Consider the following 18,002-nt stretch of genomic DNA (forward strand, 5'->3'; position numbering starts at 1 on the left):
GAAACAATTTGATTTAAGTTCTTATGTATTGGATTCTTGTTAATGAAGTTATATTTTTTATGTACATGTTATATTTTTGATGTAACAATTCTCATAACAATTCTTTGCATCTTAGTTATGAAATTCCAAGATTTAGGCATTTTTTATGTAACACTATGTAACCGGGTGTTAGAAATATAACAATCGAAGAAAAAATGCATGTTACATTTTTTGTGTTACATAAATAATACCAGTTACATTTTTTTGTGTTACATAAAAAATGTAACAATTAAAACAAAATTGCCTCTTACATTTTTTGTGTTACAGAAATAATGTTGGTGTAGTGATTTAAGTGATTATGAATATATGGTTCAAGATTCTTGCAAACATTGGATAAAAATGACTTTATTGTTTGTAATTATTTACATATATTGTTCAAGTTTTTATTATGTATATAAAATAAATGCAGTAGGTTTTAAATTTTGAATTAAGTGTTACATATATATTTGAAAATGAAAACAAAAAGTGTCGATACTAGAGAGAGAGAATAGCAAAGATGAATTATGGTGTAGGTTTTAAAACAACTATGAGAGAGAAAGAGGTTTTTCAGGGAAAGATGAATTTGTACTTTCTACATTTTTTTGATATTATCTTACATTGGGAAAATGACATCTCTCAAGAACCATTTTTTGTAATCTGACAATTTCAAATCATCATAATTACACTTTTTTCAAAAGATTCAAATTTTGTCCTCAATGCCGAAAATACCCTTGCCTGTCCTTATTGTTATTATTTTAGTAAAAGTGTGATTACTTTTACTGCAAATGGATCACAACCATTCATCTTGTTTAATCAATGGTTGTTATTGGGTTTTCAGGGTTTAGTCAACTGGAGTGAGTTTTCGATTTATCCTTCCCCTATATATATATATATATATATATATATATATATATATATAGAGTCTTAGGATCCTGTAAAAATGACATGTTTTTTTTAGGTTTTTTATGGGTGGGGGGGGGGTTAGGTTTTTATAGGTTTGTTTTTTTTTTTTTAAGTGGGGGTGGGGGGTGTTTAGGTTTCCGAACTTAAAAAACGCATTATATTTGACTCATGTACATAAAAATAAGCTTATAAGCGCGTAAAACTTGAGAGGATCAAAATAAAATTATTGAGAGCTAAGAGGTGTAAATAAAAATGTTCAATGTCTGAGGGTAAAAAGGGAAAAAAACCAAAACTAAAAAGACACAAAAAAAAAAAGAAAAAGAAAAAAGAAAGAACAAACTGATGTGACTTTGGCTACGGTGCCAAGCCTTTTGTGAAATGTTACATATATTATTGGCCAGTCTCGTATCCATGGGTGTGAAACATCGTCTGTTCGTCCTGCATTGCTCTTTCGTCTTATTTGGGCGGCAGAATTTTTATACAAAGTTTGGTTGGAATATCCTTATTGATGCTACCAAATATTCTGGGAATCTACCATAAACATACAATGCTATTTGCCCTTTTGTACAGAAAAGGAGATACAGATATCCAAATCATATGGGGCTTCATTTTCAAAACAAGTGTTGTGAGATCAATGGAATATAACAATTCTTTGATCATGGGTCGTGTGATCTTGGCCTTTGATGCAACAAAAGATCGAAACGAACAGGAGTTTATGAACGTTATTAATGGGATTATATCGAGCCGTGAAGTTCTTCAAAGGGGAGATACCATTGTGGTGTTTGGTGTTCTGCATAAGATTTCACATCCCCGTAAGTACTATATGGCATCTAATGTACATCACAGTCTTTGTTTGAACTATGTTCTGGATCTCTAACCCATTCGTCTTTCTTGCTCAGTTGGTATCCAACTGCAGATAGATGGAGTAAACATCAGAGCTATGGAAGAAGAAATTCAATTAAAACTCGATACGTATGCGAAAATGCTACTAAGAAGTGCGGTAGATTGCAAAGAAGTTGGGGTAACAAATGTTTCGAAATTTTTTTATTTTTTATTTTTTTTGTGAAAGGCAAATGTTTTGACAATCTATATATGAACATAAGTGCAAAGAAATGCGGTTCAGATATTTAAAATCACCATTTCATATATGTAACTTATTGTTTTCTTCTCCACATGATTTAGGTTGATATTGAAGTAAAAATTACTTGTGGAACTCCTATTAAGAAGATTATTCAACAAGAGGCTATAGCTTGTAATGCAACATGGGTGATCCTTGATAGGTAGGCTTTCATTCTTAATCCATGGCAGTAATGCGTTGCTTGACCTTAATTAACTTTCACTTGGGTGTAATCATATATCATCACAAATAAAAAAATAAATGTTTGCGCTTCATCATTTGCTTTTCTTACTAGCTAATCTAACAATTGATATATATGCAACTATTGCTTTTTAGTTCCATATTTTTGCAGCATATATACCTAGAGTGTAGGAAGTACTTAGGTGTCCCCGTGCTAGCAAAATCCACAAACTAGCATAGATGATAGGGAGCCATGAACGTTAGCAGAAGTGCTGAGAGAGAGAGAAGGGGTACTATAACATAAACTTACTAAATCATTATAGATTTAAATTTTAGGGGCTAACCTTTGGGCAACACCTTTAATGTGACGTGGAGGTCACGGGTTCACTGCAGGTTCGAGCAGTGGAAACAACGTCTTGCAGAAATGTAGAGCAAGAATATGTAAGCCCCAAGTTGGCTCGACTCTCCAGGACCCCTACAGTTTGCCCTTTATTAAAGATCTCAACTTTAAACAAAACTAGCCATCCTCCGAACTCAATGTTCATTGCTTCTTCTTCGTTGAACTAGACTTGGGCTAGGGTGGGGAAGTGTTTGAGTTTTCAAATAGTTGCGCGAACATGTTAATTTATCAGAAATATCCACTGAATGTTCGGTTGAGTACGGGTGGCTTTGGATATAATGAGCTCCTCCAAGATTTCGTAGAAGTATAGGTAACCTTTAATGTGATCATGATAATAGTTCTAATTTGTACAATAGTCCTCTAGTAGTAATCCATAAGTCGCAATGCATATGAAAACATAAAGAAAAAGGATCATGACACCAAATACAAAAATGATGTAAAATAAATAAAAGAGAAGAAAATACTAAAAATATAAAATATACAAAAGGTAAATTTCCTTGTAAGGATCGACCATAAACGACTTAATCCGTTCTTGGAATCATCATTTTGTTGGAACGACGTCAAAAAATTGAAGTTGGATCATGTGTTAGTGTGCTCAAAATTATAAAATCAAGCTTTGGCTGGGTAGTAGACTTTTGTTATTTGGAGAGATCAGAGTTCAAATCCTAATATGAGGTAGATTAGGTTCAGTTTGTGTGTGATTGAATTTTCCCTTAAATAGGTTTGTTTGAACATTGAGGTATCTCATGAGGGTACAAAGTTGTCTCCTATGGAAATCATCAGGCCTAGAAAAACGGAGTTTTGTACAAAATTGCCATTCTCAATAGAAATTTCTGCAAAACCAATGATTAAAAAGCTTACATTCTCCGCCAAGGCCTAGTAATTGTGAAACATTGCCATTTATAATGGGTATAGCATTAGATGTGAAAATTTTTGGAGGAAGGCATTAGTTGTGAAATTTTTTTTTGAAAGTGGCATTATCTCAGCAAAAAACTCAGAAAAATGACACAAATTCTATGTCGTCAAACTAAACATAGTCGTGTGCTATCTGAAGAACGATGTTTAATCAAGTCCATCCGAGTACAAGAAACGGCTTTCGGGCCGGTAACGTTTATTTATTTGTTTTAGTTTATTATGGGTCAAACAGTTAGTGTTTATGTTTTATGTGTTTGGGCCGTAGGCCATATTGTAATGGGTCGAACAAGTTTGTAAGTCCAGTAGGATTATGTAGCGGATTAGAGAGCATGTGGATTTGGGCCGAGGTTATCATGAACCGGCACGTCTCAAAGATAATAACCGCATGAGCGGTTATCGTGGAACATCACACCCCTTCGTTTGAAACGTTGCGACTGTGAAGACGTGACTGTTCATCAAGTATAAAGCCGGCTGCAAATCCCATTGTTCTTCGGTTCGGTTAGTTATTCAAGTTCGTGTAATTACAAGTGATTGTTATTCAAAGTTCAAGTTCGTTACAAGTTATTTTTCGGTTAGTTTCATTATCATTCACAAGTTAGTTTTGTTCGATTCATGATGATGCACTGTGATTATTGTGGGTTGTATGAAAATGATTGTGTGTGTGGTCACAACACCGTCCGTTACGAATGGTCCTGGGTTTCCGATGATGATGATACCAACATTGGTATCAGAGCCAAAGGTTTAACAGGAAGCGGAAGGAGTTGTGATCAAGATGGGAACCGGGTGTGTGGAAACAAAGGAAAATCGGTGGAAACCGATTATGGTGAGGAAGTTATTGTTCGTAGTGGAAAGTGCGGCCGGGCGGCGGAAGAGGATGAGTACGCGCAGGGGAAGCCAACCATGCGAACCGGGAAATCACCAACGAAGAAGTTTCCAAAGAAAGTGTTTCAAAAGGGTTTCGTGAAGAAGTCCGGCAAGAAATCAAATGCACCAGTGGGTAGGCCGAGGAAACCGGGGATCCGGTGTTTCAAGTGCAAGGAATTCGGTCATATCGCATCGATTTGCCCAAGTAAGTATATCAAATTATCACCGTTACCAATTGAAAGTGATTATGTTGTGAAAGATACTTGTGGTGGCAAATGGGATTCAATATGGGTTGTTGATCCCACGTTCAAAACACATATGACGGGAAACCGGAATATGTTTAAGTGTTTCAAGAGACACTTTGGGGTTGTGACAAACGAAAGTAGGAAAGATTTTTCGTTTGTGCATGGAATAGGAGAAGTGAGAGTGCCGGTGGACGGCAAAGACAAGACGATCCCGTGCGTAAGTTATGCACCAAGTCTAGACAAGAATGTTCTAAGTCTAGAACAACTCTTGTTCCAAGGGATAGAAACGGTCACCATGGGAGATACGTGTGTGTTAAAGAAAATGTTTGGTTGTCGGTCGAAAGGGTTCGACATTTATGAAGACAAGTCGGAAGTCGACTTGGAACAAGATTATCTCAATGCGTTCTACGATAATCTTGGCGTTGACAACGGCTACAAGAAGGAAAAAAAAGAATTCCAAGAGTGTTTGGGTGATTATTATGAAAGAGAATTCGAGAAAGCAAGAAACAAGAAGAAAGTGTACGGTGAACATTCAAAGGCTAGAAAGAAAGAAGTTGTGTATTCCAAGAAAGCGAAAAAGGCACTGTTGATTTACATTGAAGGCGAGAAAGATAACCCGCGTCAATCAAGAGAAACGCTTCGGGAGCGAGCGTTAATCCTCTCGCAACTCGAGGAGGACGTCGTTGAAAGAAACATGATTATGGAAAGTTGTGTGGAACCGGGAGATCTTATTACATTGCACGAGGAAATAAAGAAACACCAAAGGTTCTTCGATGCACCGTTCGAAGAAGTCTTGGTTTGGTTCATTACGGATTTTCTCGGGATTGTATGTGAGAAAGCAATGCCGCCAGAATTAATCGATGGCCGAGACCTTAGTCTCATATTGTTACACCGCATAGTGAAGCACAACGGTGGGTTCAAAGAAGTAATGGAGAAAAATATGTGGGACGTGATTGCGGCCAAGTACGGCTACGAACCGGATGACGCTTACGAGGTGAAAGTCGCCTACATCTATTATTTGGAATTAGTCGAGTGGTACTTCGACTACATGAAGAAAGAGCGTGAAAGAAAGGAGGATGGCATGGCTGGAAATTCAAGTAACAATTGCGGTTGGCTCGACGAATCAAGCGACGACGACGTGGTGGTCAAGATCGAGGTCACCAACAATCGCAAGGAGTGATCGCGGCCGGAGACTCGGATGTTCTTGCTTAGGGCGGTGAATGAAGAACGATGTTTAATCAAGTCCATCCGAGTACAAGAAACGGCTTTCGGGCCGGTAACGTTTATTTATTTGTTTTAGTTTATTATGGGTCAAACAGTTAGTGTTTATGTTTTATGTGTTTGGGCCGTAGGCCATATTGTAATGGGTCGAACAAGTTTGTAAGTCCAGTAGGATTATGTAGCGGATTAGAGAGCATGTGGATTTGGGCCGAGGTTATCATGAACCGGCACATCTCAAAGATAATAACCGCATGAGCGGTTATCGTGGAACATCACACCCCTTCGTTTGAAACGTTGCGACTGTGAAGACGTGACTGTTCATCAAGTATAAAGCCGGCTGCAAATCCCATTGTTCTTCGGTTCGGTTAGTTATTCAAGTTCGTGTAATTACAAGTGATTGTTATTCAAAGTTCAAGTTCGTTACAAGTTGTTTTCCGGTTAGTTTCATTATCATTCACAAGTTAGTTTTGTTCGATTCATGATGATGCACTGTGATTATTGTGGGTTGTATGAAAATGATTGTGTGTGTGGTCACAACACCGTCCGTTCCGAATGGTCCTGGGTTTCCGATGATGATGATACCAACACTATCATGGTTTTCACAAGTTATGAAGCATATATATGCTTGTGTTGTTTGGAGAATGTAGTCGTGTGCTATCATGGTCTTCTCCCACAAACACACATCTATGTTAGCATGATATAACGTATTCATCCTAAATTATTTTTAATGTTACACACTCTTGCTAATTTTACACTTTTCGGTGAAATGTAACAAATTTTTTCACAGGCAACTGAAACGGGATGTGAAGTTTTACCAAGGTCAAATCCATTGCAATCTTGCTACACTTTCAGATGACTTGAAATTAAGGACTTTAAGTACCGAGCCAACTATCGACACAGATAGTACAGAAGTCAAAGTCGTTCTCTACAGGTCAAAGCATGTTCAACTGTCCGCTAATCCTCATCCACGGGATAATCAAAATGTCGACCAGACAAGCATCTCTCATAGCTACTCGGGGTCATATAGTTCTATTGAAAATCTAGAAATGCCTTCAAAGAAATCTTCTTCCTCTTTAATGCGCAAATCCTTTGTTCAAAGTTCCATGTTGTCTGATGATATTGAAGGTTTATCAAAGCAACACGTATCAGGTCAGGAAACTTTTTTTTTGTATGTATGCATATATAGATTCATAATTATCTACTAAAATTAATAGGACATGAGTCAATTGTATGTGTGCATATATAGATTCATAATTATCTACTAAAATAAATAGGACATGAGTCAAAGAGTGAAATTTGTTGAAATGCCAAAAAAAGTTTTTAACGTATGCAACAGTTTATGATAAAAAGAACCTTAACTATTGTTGAAATGTTATTAACGTATGCAACAGTTTATGACAAAAGAATCTTAACTATTGTTGAAATGGTATAATATATGTAATATTTTTGACACAAATTATCTACATAAACTTAAAAAATTTGAACAAAGTGTTTCTATCTGTTGTGTTAGGATCCATGCCAAAAAAGTATCTACATTGACCTGTTCCTTAACTTGAATGAACTAACTCATAATCAAGCATTGCATTCTGTATTTTTTAATAGCTTATGATTGATAGATATTCGTATTATTCATGGGTTGAAATTGACACCTACTATAAACCATAGATATCACTACTTGGGAAAGTTAGGGACACTACAAGAAAGGGCTACCAATAGCGACAGGTCGTATGTCGCTGCTATTGGTCAATCCAGAACACGGTGTCCCACACTAAACCCTCCAGTCACCAATTTCTTATCTTGTAGTGGGATCGAGTCAACATGGAAGCTTTTTGACATGGATCTATGTATGTAAATAATTAGTGTGTCATATATGCCAAAGGCTATTTGGCCTAATGGTATGGATAAGACTTTGCATTTTTATATGGTGAGTGTTCAGATTCCATCAGTGACAAAAAAACATGTCGGATAAGGTTTTGCCTTTTCAAATGGTGAGTTTTCAAATTTCATTGATGACAAAAATTAAGCCGTTCAAAAAAAATATTTTGTCATAAGTATTCCAAATATTATACCATTTCAACGATAGTTTAAGTTTTTTTTTTAATAAAGAGTTAATTACTGACTTCGTCTCTGTGATTTGTCAAAAATCATTATTTCAGTCCATTAGTTTAAAATTTGCGATTTCAGTCCCTGTGGTTTCACTTTCATAACCATTTTAGTCACCTCGTAACCATTTCAGTCCCTGTACTAACAGAATAAATGGATTGAAATGGTTACGAAAGTGAAACCACATGGACTGAAATAGTTACGAAAGTGAACCATAGTGACTGAAATCACAATTTTTAAACTAATGGACTGAAATAGTGATTTTTGACAAAACACAGGGACGAAAACAGTAATTAACTCTTTAATAAAACTTTGCGTGCATTAATAACTTTAATTGACCTTTCAACAAATTGCACTCATTTCCTTTATAGCTATTTATTTATCCAGTGCGTGCCCCATTAGAGATGTGACAAATTAATTAAACACAAAACAACCCATGCAATAAGACACACAAGTGGCACAACTAGGAGGACAAACAAGCTCACATATATATGTGTTTCCGAAAAAGTGGCTAAAAAGTATATAATATGAAGTGATTACAAACAATAAAGACAGAGAAGAAATTACAAGTTTTTATAAGAAAAAAATTATGCTACTCAGAATTGATGTAGATTAAGTTATGAGTTTTCCGAGATTCGTAAAAATATCTATAGTTTATAGTCTAGAGGTAGCAATTTCAACCCATTAATAATACGAATATCTGTCAAACGTAAAAAGTTACCTAAAATAAAAGGCTCAAATCAATATTCAATAGAACGAAAGTCACATATCAGTGGCGAAGCTTGAGATTTCCGATCGGGGGGTCGAAAACGTATATACCTAAAAAATTCTATACGAAAACTACATACCAGGCACTACTGAGCGAAAAGTTCGGGGGGTCGGGTGCCCCTCCTGGCCCACACAAAGCTACGTCCCTATCACATAGTGTATCCAATGTTCGACGATTCTTAAAAGTGCTTGATTATGAGTTAGTTCAATCTTTGAAGCAGGTGGAGCCGGAAATAATCACAACATATCCTCGCATATGATTGGAACTTCAGGGAAAACTCCTAGACGAAAAAGATCTACTAAACCCGTTGTGTGCAATGCTTGTGGGATGACAACAGAACTGTATATCAATGAATCCATCAGATTCGGTTACGCAGAAATACAAGAAGCCACAAACTTTTTTTCAGCTGACAACTTGTTAGGTGAAGGAGGTTATGGTCTAGTTTATAAGGGTCAACTTAAAGATGGGCAAATTATTGCTGCTAAGGTGCGAAAACAAGCGAGCACACAAGGATTTGAGGAATTTCATTCTGAGGTTTATGTTTTGGGTTTTGCACGCCATAGAAATATTGTGATGTTATTGGGTTATTGCTGCAAAGAAGATACTAACATATTGGTTTATGAATATATCTGCAATCGATCACTTGAGTGGCATCTATTCGGTAAGCATTGATCAAAGGTTAACTTTGATCATGTTGGACATTTTTAAATTTCTGATGTGGTGCTTGGGTGTATTTGAAAGATGAAGCAGCCAATGTTCTTGAGTGGAATAAAAGACGAGCAATTGCAATAGGAACTGCGAAAGGATTGCGATTTCTTCACGAAGAGTGTCGCAGTAGTCCTATCATTCACAGGGATCTTAGACCAAGCAATATATTGCTCACTCATGACTTTGTGCCAATGGTATAAAAAAAAACTGTCACTTGTTTTTTATAGGTTGTTTCTTGATAAATAATATGTATGATACAGGTTTAAATTTTTAGTATATATTATTATGGTGGTTACCAATGTGTGCTATGTTTTTTTAACACAGTTAGGTGACTTTGGGCTTGCAAAGTGGAAGACAAATGATTCTCCTATCCAGACTAGAATCCTTGGTACATTGGGGTGAGACATTTTTTTATGTTGTATAATAAAGAACATAATTTAGTATATTCTCTCCATCCGTCCAGCATTATCATAAAGTTTTTGGTATATTAATACAGGGTAGGGATCCTAAGAGAAGTTCACTCTATTTGAGAAACTTGAGAAGCATTCTGGACCACACATTTCCCTAAGCTTTTCGTAATATACACATATGTATAGTTGAAATCAACTATATACATATATGTATATTGTCAAATCTTGAATTATACACATGTGTATATAGTCAATTTTAAACTATACATATGTGTATATTATGAAAAGCTTAAGAAAAATGTGTGGTTCAGAATGCTTCTCAAGTTTCTCAATTAGCCTAGTGCTTCTCAAATGATCCTAACCCTATTAATACATACCTCTATCTCTAGGGTATGGATGCTTCAATCACCTTTTTATAATTAAAATAAACTTGATCTTTACGAAATGTTAATTCTTCTGTAGCCACATGAAAGTATTATGCACATATTTCTTGTATGCCATCCCAACTTATATATAGTCAGTCAACATATCTCCTTGTAAATAAATAGATCACGCAAAACACATGTCAATTAAACATAGAAAATCATACATATCAATTAGTTATTGTTTATGAACGATTTGCATGATTTATTGGCATGCGTTTTGCATGGTCTTGATATCAACATATAGAAGGATACAGCTAAACAGATAGGATTTAGGGAGAGCGGGACTTCAATGGAAACCACAAAAAGGTGAAAAAACCGGGGTACCATGGGTTAAACACGTAAAAAAACTTATAAGAATCATATATACCTGTGAAAAAAATCAGATTTACATAATCTTTTTTCGATCTTTTGCGTATAAACGCATAGGTAGAAGCCGTTTTACATATAAATATTATACAAAACCAAAAAAACACATCTAATAAAAAGTAAAAACAAAAACAAAAAAAAAATACTATTTACAAAAATTTTACCTGAACAGCTTCTATAGGTGTTTATATGCAAAAGGCCTGAAAAATTTTATAGATATATATTTTATTTTTCTATATAAACACTTGTTTTTGTGTATTTTTTACATGTAAAATAATAATTTCCAACTTTTTTTTTGTTGTTCCCCTAACCTCTCTTTTTGTTCCCCTAACCTCTCCCTTCAGGAAGACATAAAATCTTCTAATCAAGTTCATCCTAGTGGGAACCACATAGTTACTTGAGAACTATTATCATCTAACAAAAAAAAAATTATTATTTATTTGATAGTTTGTTATATGTTACTAATATTTATGGAAATTAATAAAATTATATATATGTATATAGATTGCCCAACTACATATATGTAGCTCGTGAACGACATATATTATATTACATCATGAAAGCTACTAATATGTACATGTATGAGCTGCATATATGTAGCTCGTCAATCTACATATATATTTTTATTTTTTTATTTTTACAAATATAACCTTTTAATTAAAAAAAAGTTGAAAAAAAAAGCTTGCTTGATGATGGTTCTCTCAAGTTTTCAAGTAACTTTGTGGTTCTCTTTACGCATGAACCCTTCATGATAATTTTTCATCACCCGGCTCTAGAAAGAATAAAAGAACTTACTGAATTCATACAAAATATATTTTATCTAGATACTCCTCATTTACGATATATAGATGCTTTTATGTGATGCGATGGGAAACACAGACACCGGTTGGCACGTAACATGTAATTTTTTTAATATATTAAAAAAACCTATAGCAATACCACACTCAAATTAAAGATAATAAAATACTTTTTCTTGGTGTGGTTCTTTAAAAAGATATCGTATGAAAAGGTTATGGTCGTTTAAAAATTGTGGAGGTAGCTGGTTCAAAAGTCAACAATATGTTTTAAAATATTGTACAATACATTTTAAAAGTTGTATTACTTTGCGTGTGTGTATGTGTATAGGTTTATTGAAAAAATATAAAAAACTTGAAAACCGAGAAAACTACTAACACCCAATCATTTTTTTTTTTTTACTTTTCATTTCCTTTATTTATAAGGTTAGTGTTGTGAAAATACAATTTTTTTTTCAAAAAATATTTGTAGATTGATGATCAACTACAATGTAGCTTACGAATATACACATATGAGGTGTATCATGTAGTTCACGGGCTACACATATGTACCTTATCATCTACATATATATTTTATTTTCTTTTTAATTTTCAAGAATAATAGTAACGTATAAAAGGAAAGAAAAACTAAAAATAAAAAAAAATCTTGTTTAAAAGTTGTTTTCTCCAGGTGTTCTTGTATCTTTTAAATTTTCTAATAATCACTTTTCCTATAATCTAAAAATTCATGCATCCTGAGTATACATGTGTGAAATATATCATACTACCTATGTGATATTAGTACTACATATACATAGTATGATATATTGCATGTATATGTAGCATACTGCATTGGGTTTTCTCATGAACCTTACCTCAAATATATATAATATAATAAGGACACAACTTTTGAACAAATAATAAAGTTAAAAAAGGTATATCAAGTAATACAAAGTTTGTCCTACTGCATTTGTACTCTTGTAGTCATATTATCATTTGCAATCAAAAGTAGTTTCAAAGCAAACACGATGAAATCTACTCATTTTTATAAATGATGAAGAATTGATGTGTCTATATTATGCAGTTATCTTGCACCAGAATATGCAGAGAATGGCATGGTTTCAGTGAGAACAGATGTTTATGCATACGGTATTACTCTTATACAGTTAATATCAGGACGGAAAGTTGTTAATCCAAATATTGAAGATTACCATCAATCCTTAAGACAATGGGTATATCCTTTGGGTTTTATGCATCTTTCATATTTATATTTTTGGTTTCCTTATGTCTAACTCTAAAAATCATGAGATATACACACGCTAGAGGTGGTAATATAATGGGTTTATGACTCATGTAATTTGTTTAATAAATAATCTGACCCGTTAATCCGTTTAAAATTGAATAGAGTGTTTGTATGTATGTGTGTGTATATATGAATCATTTCAGATGAGAATTCATCCGAGTTGTGAGAATTGCGAGCCGACATTTATTTGACATGTAAGTTTGTCTTACACAATGTAAATTTGTTTTGCAAAACTGATGATGTCAACACTTGAGAACATTACTATTGTGTAAATTTGTTTACACTAACATAAGAAGTCGTATAAGATATTATTATTATTATTATTATTATTATTATTATTATTATTATTATTATTATTATTATTATTATTATTATTATTGAAAAGGTTACAAAAAAATATAAAAAAATTCATCAATTTTTTTTTGAAAAAAAAAACATTTTTTAAGAGTTCTCAAGTTCTTACGACACGGGACAGTTCCTATTTTAACCATTCTCTCTCTCTCTCTCTCATATATGTGTATATATATATATATATATATATATATATATATATATATAACAAAAACCCACTTAAGTTAAAAAAAAAACCCTAGAAAACCTTGTGTAACATTTTTGTTTTTATTTTTCTAAAAGAAACAGGGAATATAACATAAATATATTTGAATAGTTTTATAAAAAATTTAAAAAAACGCAGACATTTTTTTTTTCAAACAAAATGTTCAAAATCTATATGTTACATTTTTCTTGGACATATATATTTTGTAACATGAATATTTAACATTTAAAAAAATACTTGGCGCTTTTTTTTTGTTTTTTTACTTACAAAAATGTTCAAAAATATTATGTTATATTCCCTGTTTTTTTAGAGAAAAATAAAAATGTTACATAGGATGTTTACAATGGTTTCTTAAGTTTTTTCAACTCAAATGAGAAACCCTTCTTTGTGAGAAAACCAAAAAACTCCAAAAGAAAAAACTTAAAACCCACACCCAAATTTTTATTTTATTTTTACTATTTTTAGCTGTAATATAGCATTTTTAAGATAAAAAAAATTGGAACCAAAATGTTAAAAAAATTGGTGTGTTTTTTTAAGTTTTTTTAGTTTTCTCACAAATAAACAGTTTTCTTAGATCCTCTCAATATAGTGAAGATCATTCAGAAACCATCATTTAGGTTCAGAATTAGTGTGAAAACAAACAAAACTACCTAAAAAAAGTTTAGAAAACACACAATTTTTTTTAATTATCCATTAAAATCGAGACTTTTTTATTAATAAAGACCTTTATAAATCAGCTTATTTTGTTTGTGTGGGGTGGGGGTTTAGGTTTTTGGGTGGTAGGGTGTGGGTTCTTTGTTTGTGTTTTTATTTATTTATTTATTTTTATTTTCGGTTTATTTTGTTTGTGTTCACACTAATTTTCAAATGCTCTCCTTAAAAATAGTTGTCGCATGAACTCTACACACTCATATATAAACATGTTTATGACTGATTAAGCTATTTACAAGTCATTTGCCACCCACTAACCCATTTAAATAAATGAGTTAGTTGTGTTGTATTTGGGTTACTTAGTTTTAGGAATGTCCGGGTTACGGTTGATTTCTTTGAAAAAAATAACATATTTGGGTTCTATTTAGTTTCATCAAGTCAACCAGCCATAGCCGTGTGTGTATGTATTTATTTATTCCAAATTTGATCTTTTGATATAGGCCGAGCCATTAGTTGAGAGCCTTGCATTGCATGATCTAATCGATCCACGCCTTGGAGATTCATATGACCCCTACGAACTATATCACATGGCCAAAACAGCATACTTGTGTGTGAAAGTTGACCCTGAGAAACGTCCATCCATGGGAGAGGTAATATCCAAACATAAAAGCATTTGGTCATGTAACAATAATATTTTCCCCAAAAAGAAACTATCTTAACTTTGAGACATTAATTTTGGTATCAACATGGCAAATGACGTGTTGGTACGCTTGACCTTTAACAAACCTTCTTACAAACTTTTAGATTGTTGTTGCAGGTTGTGCAGCTTCTTGAAGGGGAGACCGAACATTTTAAAACATTGACCGAGCAATTCATACCACATTTTAACCCTTGATGCACTACCTACTCAACTTCACATTTACTTATGATTAGTGTCCTTTTTGCGGTGCTAGGAAATCGAAGATAGATAACAGTTGCTCATATACGGTTCCATTTAATCTTTTGATTCTTATTGTCGTGAGTACAAAGACATTTTTTTGTGATCTATAGCTAAGGATTAGATAACGTTAAGTGTTATACTATGATATTTAGATCTTTTGTTGAAAAGAAACGTTTTTTTATATCCTATGTTGGCCTGGTTGTGCGTAAAAGTTTGTGTATCTATTAGACTCCATGTTATAAAGACCTTTATAAATCAGCTTGGATGTGTTATAAGTCTGATTATAATGGTTAGTGTCACGAAATGTTTTATAAGTGCCTTTTACTAATATTAATGTAAATTGTAATTAAATTTTGGATGTATTTTTGATGATGTAGTTAGTTTTTCAAATTTAAAAGACAACAAATGTTATGGAAACAAACTAGGGGTGTTCAAAAACCTCGCGATTCGCAGCTCGCTCGAAAAAGTTAAAAAAAATGCTCAGCTCGAAATTGGCTCGGTTGTAAACGAGCCAGCTCGGCTTGGTTTGTAAATGAGCTGAGCTCGAGTTTGGCTTGGCTCGGCTCGTGAGCCGGCTCAATAAGGTTTACATCTTTCATTTTTTCGTCCCATATCGCTCAGAAGACAAAAACTAATGGAGTATCTCCCCTGTAAAAAATGGTAAAGACACTGTACAAAGTGAGCTAACTATTTATACTTCGTATATTTAACCATTTGGTTAAATTAAATTGCAATTATGGTCCTTAGTCTATGAAAAGATTCATTTTTAGAGCTTTTTAAGTACTAAATTTTGCAGTTCTTTGTTAGTTCGAACTGAGTCGAACCGAGCTCGACCCAGCTCAAACTCGGCTCCAACTCAATTGCAATTTTTAGGGCTGTAAACGAGCCGAGTTAAACCGAGCTGAGTGAGATATGATAAAAGTTTTTCTTTCTTTAACACAATTTAGAACACGATTTTTGGGATGTGGAAAAACTTTTACCATCTCCCACCTAATTCAATATCTACAAAGCATATAGAGGGCAATAGTGATTTTCATGATTGGCTCAGCCACGCACTTCAATATCTACAAAGTATATGGAGTGCAATAGTGATTTTCATCGATTGGCTTACATGGGCGGAGGAATAGTGTCAGGCAGCTGCCTGACACTCCCTTATTGGCCCAACAAATTTAGGGTTTTATCCTGCTTTAAAATTACGATTTTGCCATCAGTTCAAAATTATGTTTTTACACTCACTTAAAAATAAATTTACGTTTTTGCTCCCAACTAAATATTTCAATTTTGCCCCCGGTTCAAAATTATGATAAACCTCTTCACTGTAAGTTGCCATTAGTTTTTTTTCTCACAGCCAAGTTACGATTTTGCCCTCAACTTAAATTTACATTTTGTCCATCGTTTTTGTTGTTTTCCTGGTGAAATTACAATTTTGCCCCCAGTGTAAAATTACAGTCATGCCGGCAGCTTCCTGGCACTGCCCCATTGGTCCATTTAATTTACGATTTTATCCCTGAATTAAAATTATGATTTCGCAATCTGTTAAAAATTACGTTTTTCCAATCGTTTTAGTTTTTTTCAGCAAAACTATAAAGGTTTTTTGTTTTAATTGGTTTACTCGATTTAATTTTTTTTCGTGTCAAGGAGATGCCTAACACTCGCTCATTAGTCCTGAAAAATTACAGTTTTGCCCTGAGCCCAAAATTACGGTCTTATCATCGTTTTTGTTTTTTTTTTTCCTACCAAAATTATAGTAGTCTTTTTTTAATTGATTGAGAATTATTCGGCCATCGCCCCGCAACGCGGGCGGAACATTAACTAGTTTATAACACAATTTAGAAGGTCCCAAAAAATGAATCGTAAAATTGGCCAAAACAACTGGGTCAAGCTCGGTTCGACTCGGCTCTTTAAGAAACCTTCTAAATTATGTTATAAATTCGGTGAGATTTTGTAAAAGTTTTTATTTCTTTAACAAGAATCAAAATAAATATAAAAGAATACCCAAAATCGATTATTGAAAAAAAAAAAAAAAACCAATATAATTTAGTGAGTGTTAATATTGTCAAAGATCGTGATACCTGTATATTTAAACCCTCGATAAGGTATAAATTATGTAAAACAGGTCCATATTTCTGGTTTGGTTTTTTGTGGATTACGATCAAGGCTCAAAGGTGTTTGAGTGCTTCGGATTGTTTCGTGTTAACGAAGATAGCGACCGGTTTGTTAATCTCAAGGTATTTCAACATATAGTTAATTGTGTTCCACAAAAATGTATGTTATCGTTTAACACCTTATGGATGGAATTAATTGAAAGGCTAATTGTGTTCCACAAAAATGTATGTTATCGTTTAACACTCCTTATCGAGCCCGAGCCGAGCTTGAGCCTAAAATAAAGCTCGTTTGCTTATCGAGCCCGAGCTCGAGCATCGCATGTGAAGCTCGTTAGGCTCGTCGAGCCTTATCGAGCCTTAGTGTAAACGAGCCGAGCTTATTCAAACGTGTTTACAAGCCGACCTCGAACCTAAAAATAAACTTATTTAGTAAACGAGCCCGAGCCCGAGCTTTACTTATCGAGCTCGCGAGCCTAAAAAGTATATTATATATATTATTTTTATTTAATATATTAATTAATAGATAATAAACGAGCCGAACCCGAGCCGAGCTCGAGCTTGAGAAAATACAAACGAGCCGAGCTCGAGCCTTGAAAACAAAGCTCGAATCGAGCTCGAGCTCGAGCCTGGTCAAGGTCGGGCTTGGCTCGTTTGCACCCCTATTTAACAGCTTATGGATGAAATTAATTGAAAGGGTCATTATTTATTAAATGTTTTTTAACATTAGTGTTCCACAAAAATGTATGTTATCGTTTAACACCTTATGGATGGAATTAATTGAAAGGGTCATTATTTATTAAATGTTTTTTAACATTAATAATACTAAATTACATACTTTATTTTGTACATGTCTTATAATGTTAGGAAACTTTTCTAAGCATTGAAGAAAAATAATTTGATCATTCTGATCAGATTTGATGATGACAAAGTTAATAGTTCTTTATAAAGGAAGATACATGACGATTGAACGAAATAAAGAAGAACACCATCCTAAAACAGATAAGAAAGTAATCCTCAACAAGAAAGGAAG

At 33.7% G+C, this 18,002-nt stretch overlaps 1 protein-coding gene across 2 annotated transcripts; it reads left to right on the forward strand.

Moving 5' to 3' along the window:
* The first annotated feature begins 1,437 nt into the window (after nt 1–1,437).
* LOC110878249 (probable receptor-like protein kinase At3g17420) lies at nt 1,438–15,053 on the forward strand. Of its 2 annotated transcripts, none has more exons than XM_022126524.2 (10): nt 1,438–1,733; nt 1,821–1,942; nt 2,104–2,201; nt 6,651–7,012; nt 8,953–9,396; nt 9,477–9,637; nt 9,768–9,841; nt 12,502–12,649; nt 14,428–14,577; nt 14,745–15,053. In XM_022126524.2, the coding sequence occupies exons 1-10, from the start codon at nt 1,469–1,471 to the stop codon at nt 14,820–14,822; spliced, it is 1,902 nt and encodes a 633-aa protein (XP_021982216.2). In that variant the 5' UTR covers nt 1,438–1,468; the 3' UTR covers nt 14,823–15,053. The 2 variants fall into 2 exon arrangements, with proteins under 2 accessions (XP_021982216.2, XP_021982217.2); XM_022126525.2 differs by having other exon boundaries at nt 1,439–1,733; nt 8,956–9,396.
* The last annotated feature ends 2,949 nt before the right edge of the window (nt 15,054–18,002 follow it).

The sequence above is a fragment of the Helianthus annuus genome, chromosome 9, assembly GCF_002127325.2.
Source record: "Helianthus annuus cultivar XRQ/B chromosome 9, HanXRQr2.0-SUNRISE, whole genome shotgun sequence".
NCBI lineage: Eukaryota > Viridiplantae > Streptophyta > Magnoliopsida > Asterales > Asteraceae > Helianthus > Helianthus annuus.

Coding starts and splice junctions, on each gene's coding strand:
- LOC110878249 (XM_022126524.2), top strand. CDS start 1,469: ATGCTATTTGCCCTTTTGTACAGAAAAGGAGATACAGATATCCAAATC. Junction 1,734..1,820: donor GCATAAGATTTCACATCCCC/GTAAGTACTATA, acceptor TTTCTTGCTCAG/TTGGTATCCAACTGCAGATA. Junction 9,397..9,476: donor ACTTGAGTGGCATCTATTCG/GTAAGCATTGAT, acceptor TGTATTTGAAAG/ATGAAGCAGCCAATGTTCTT.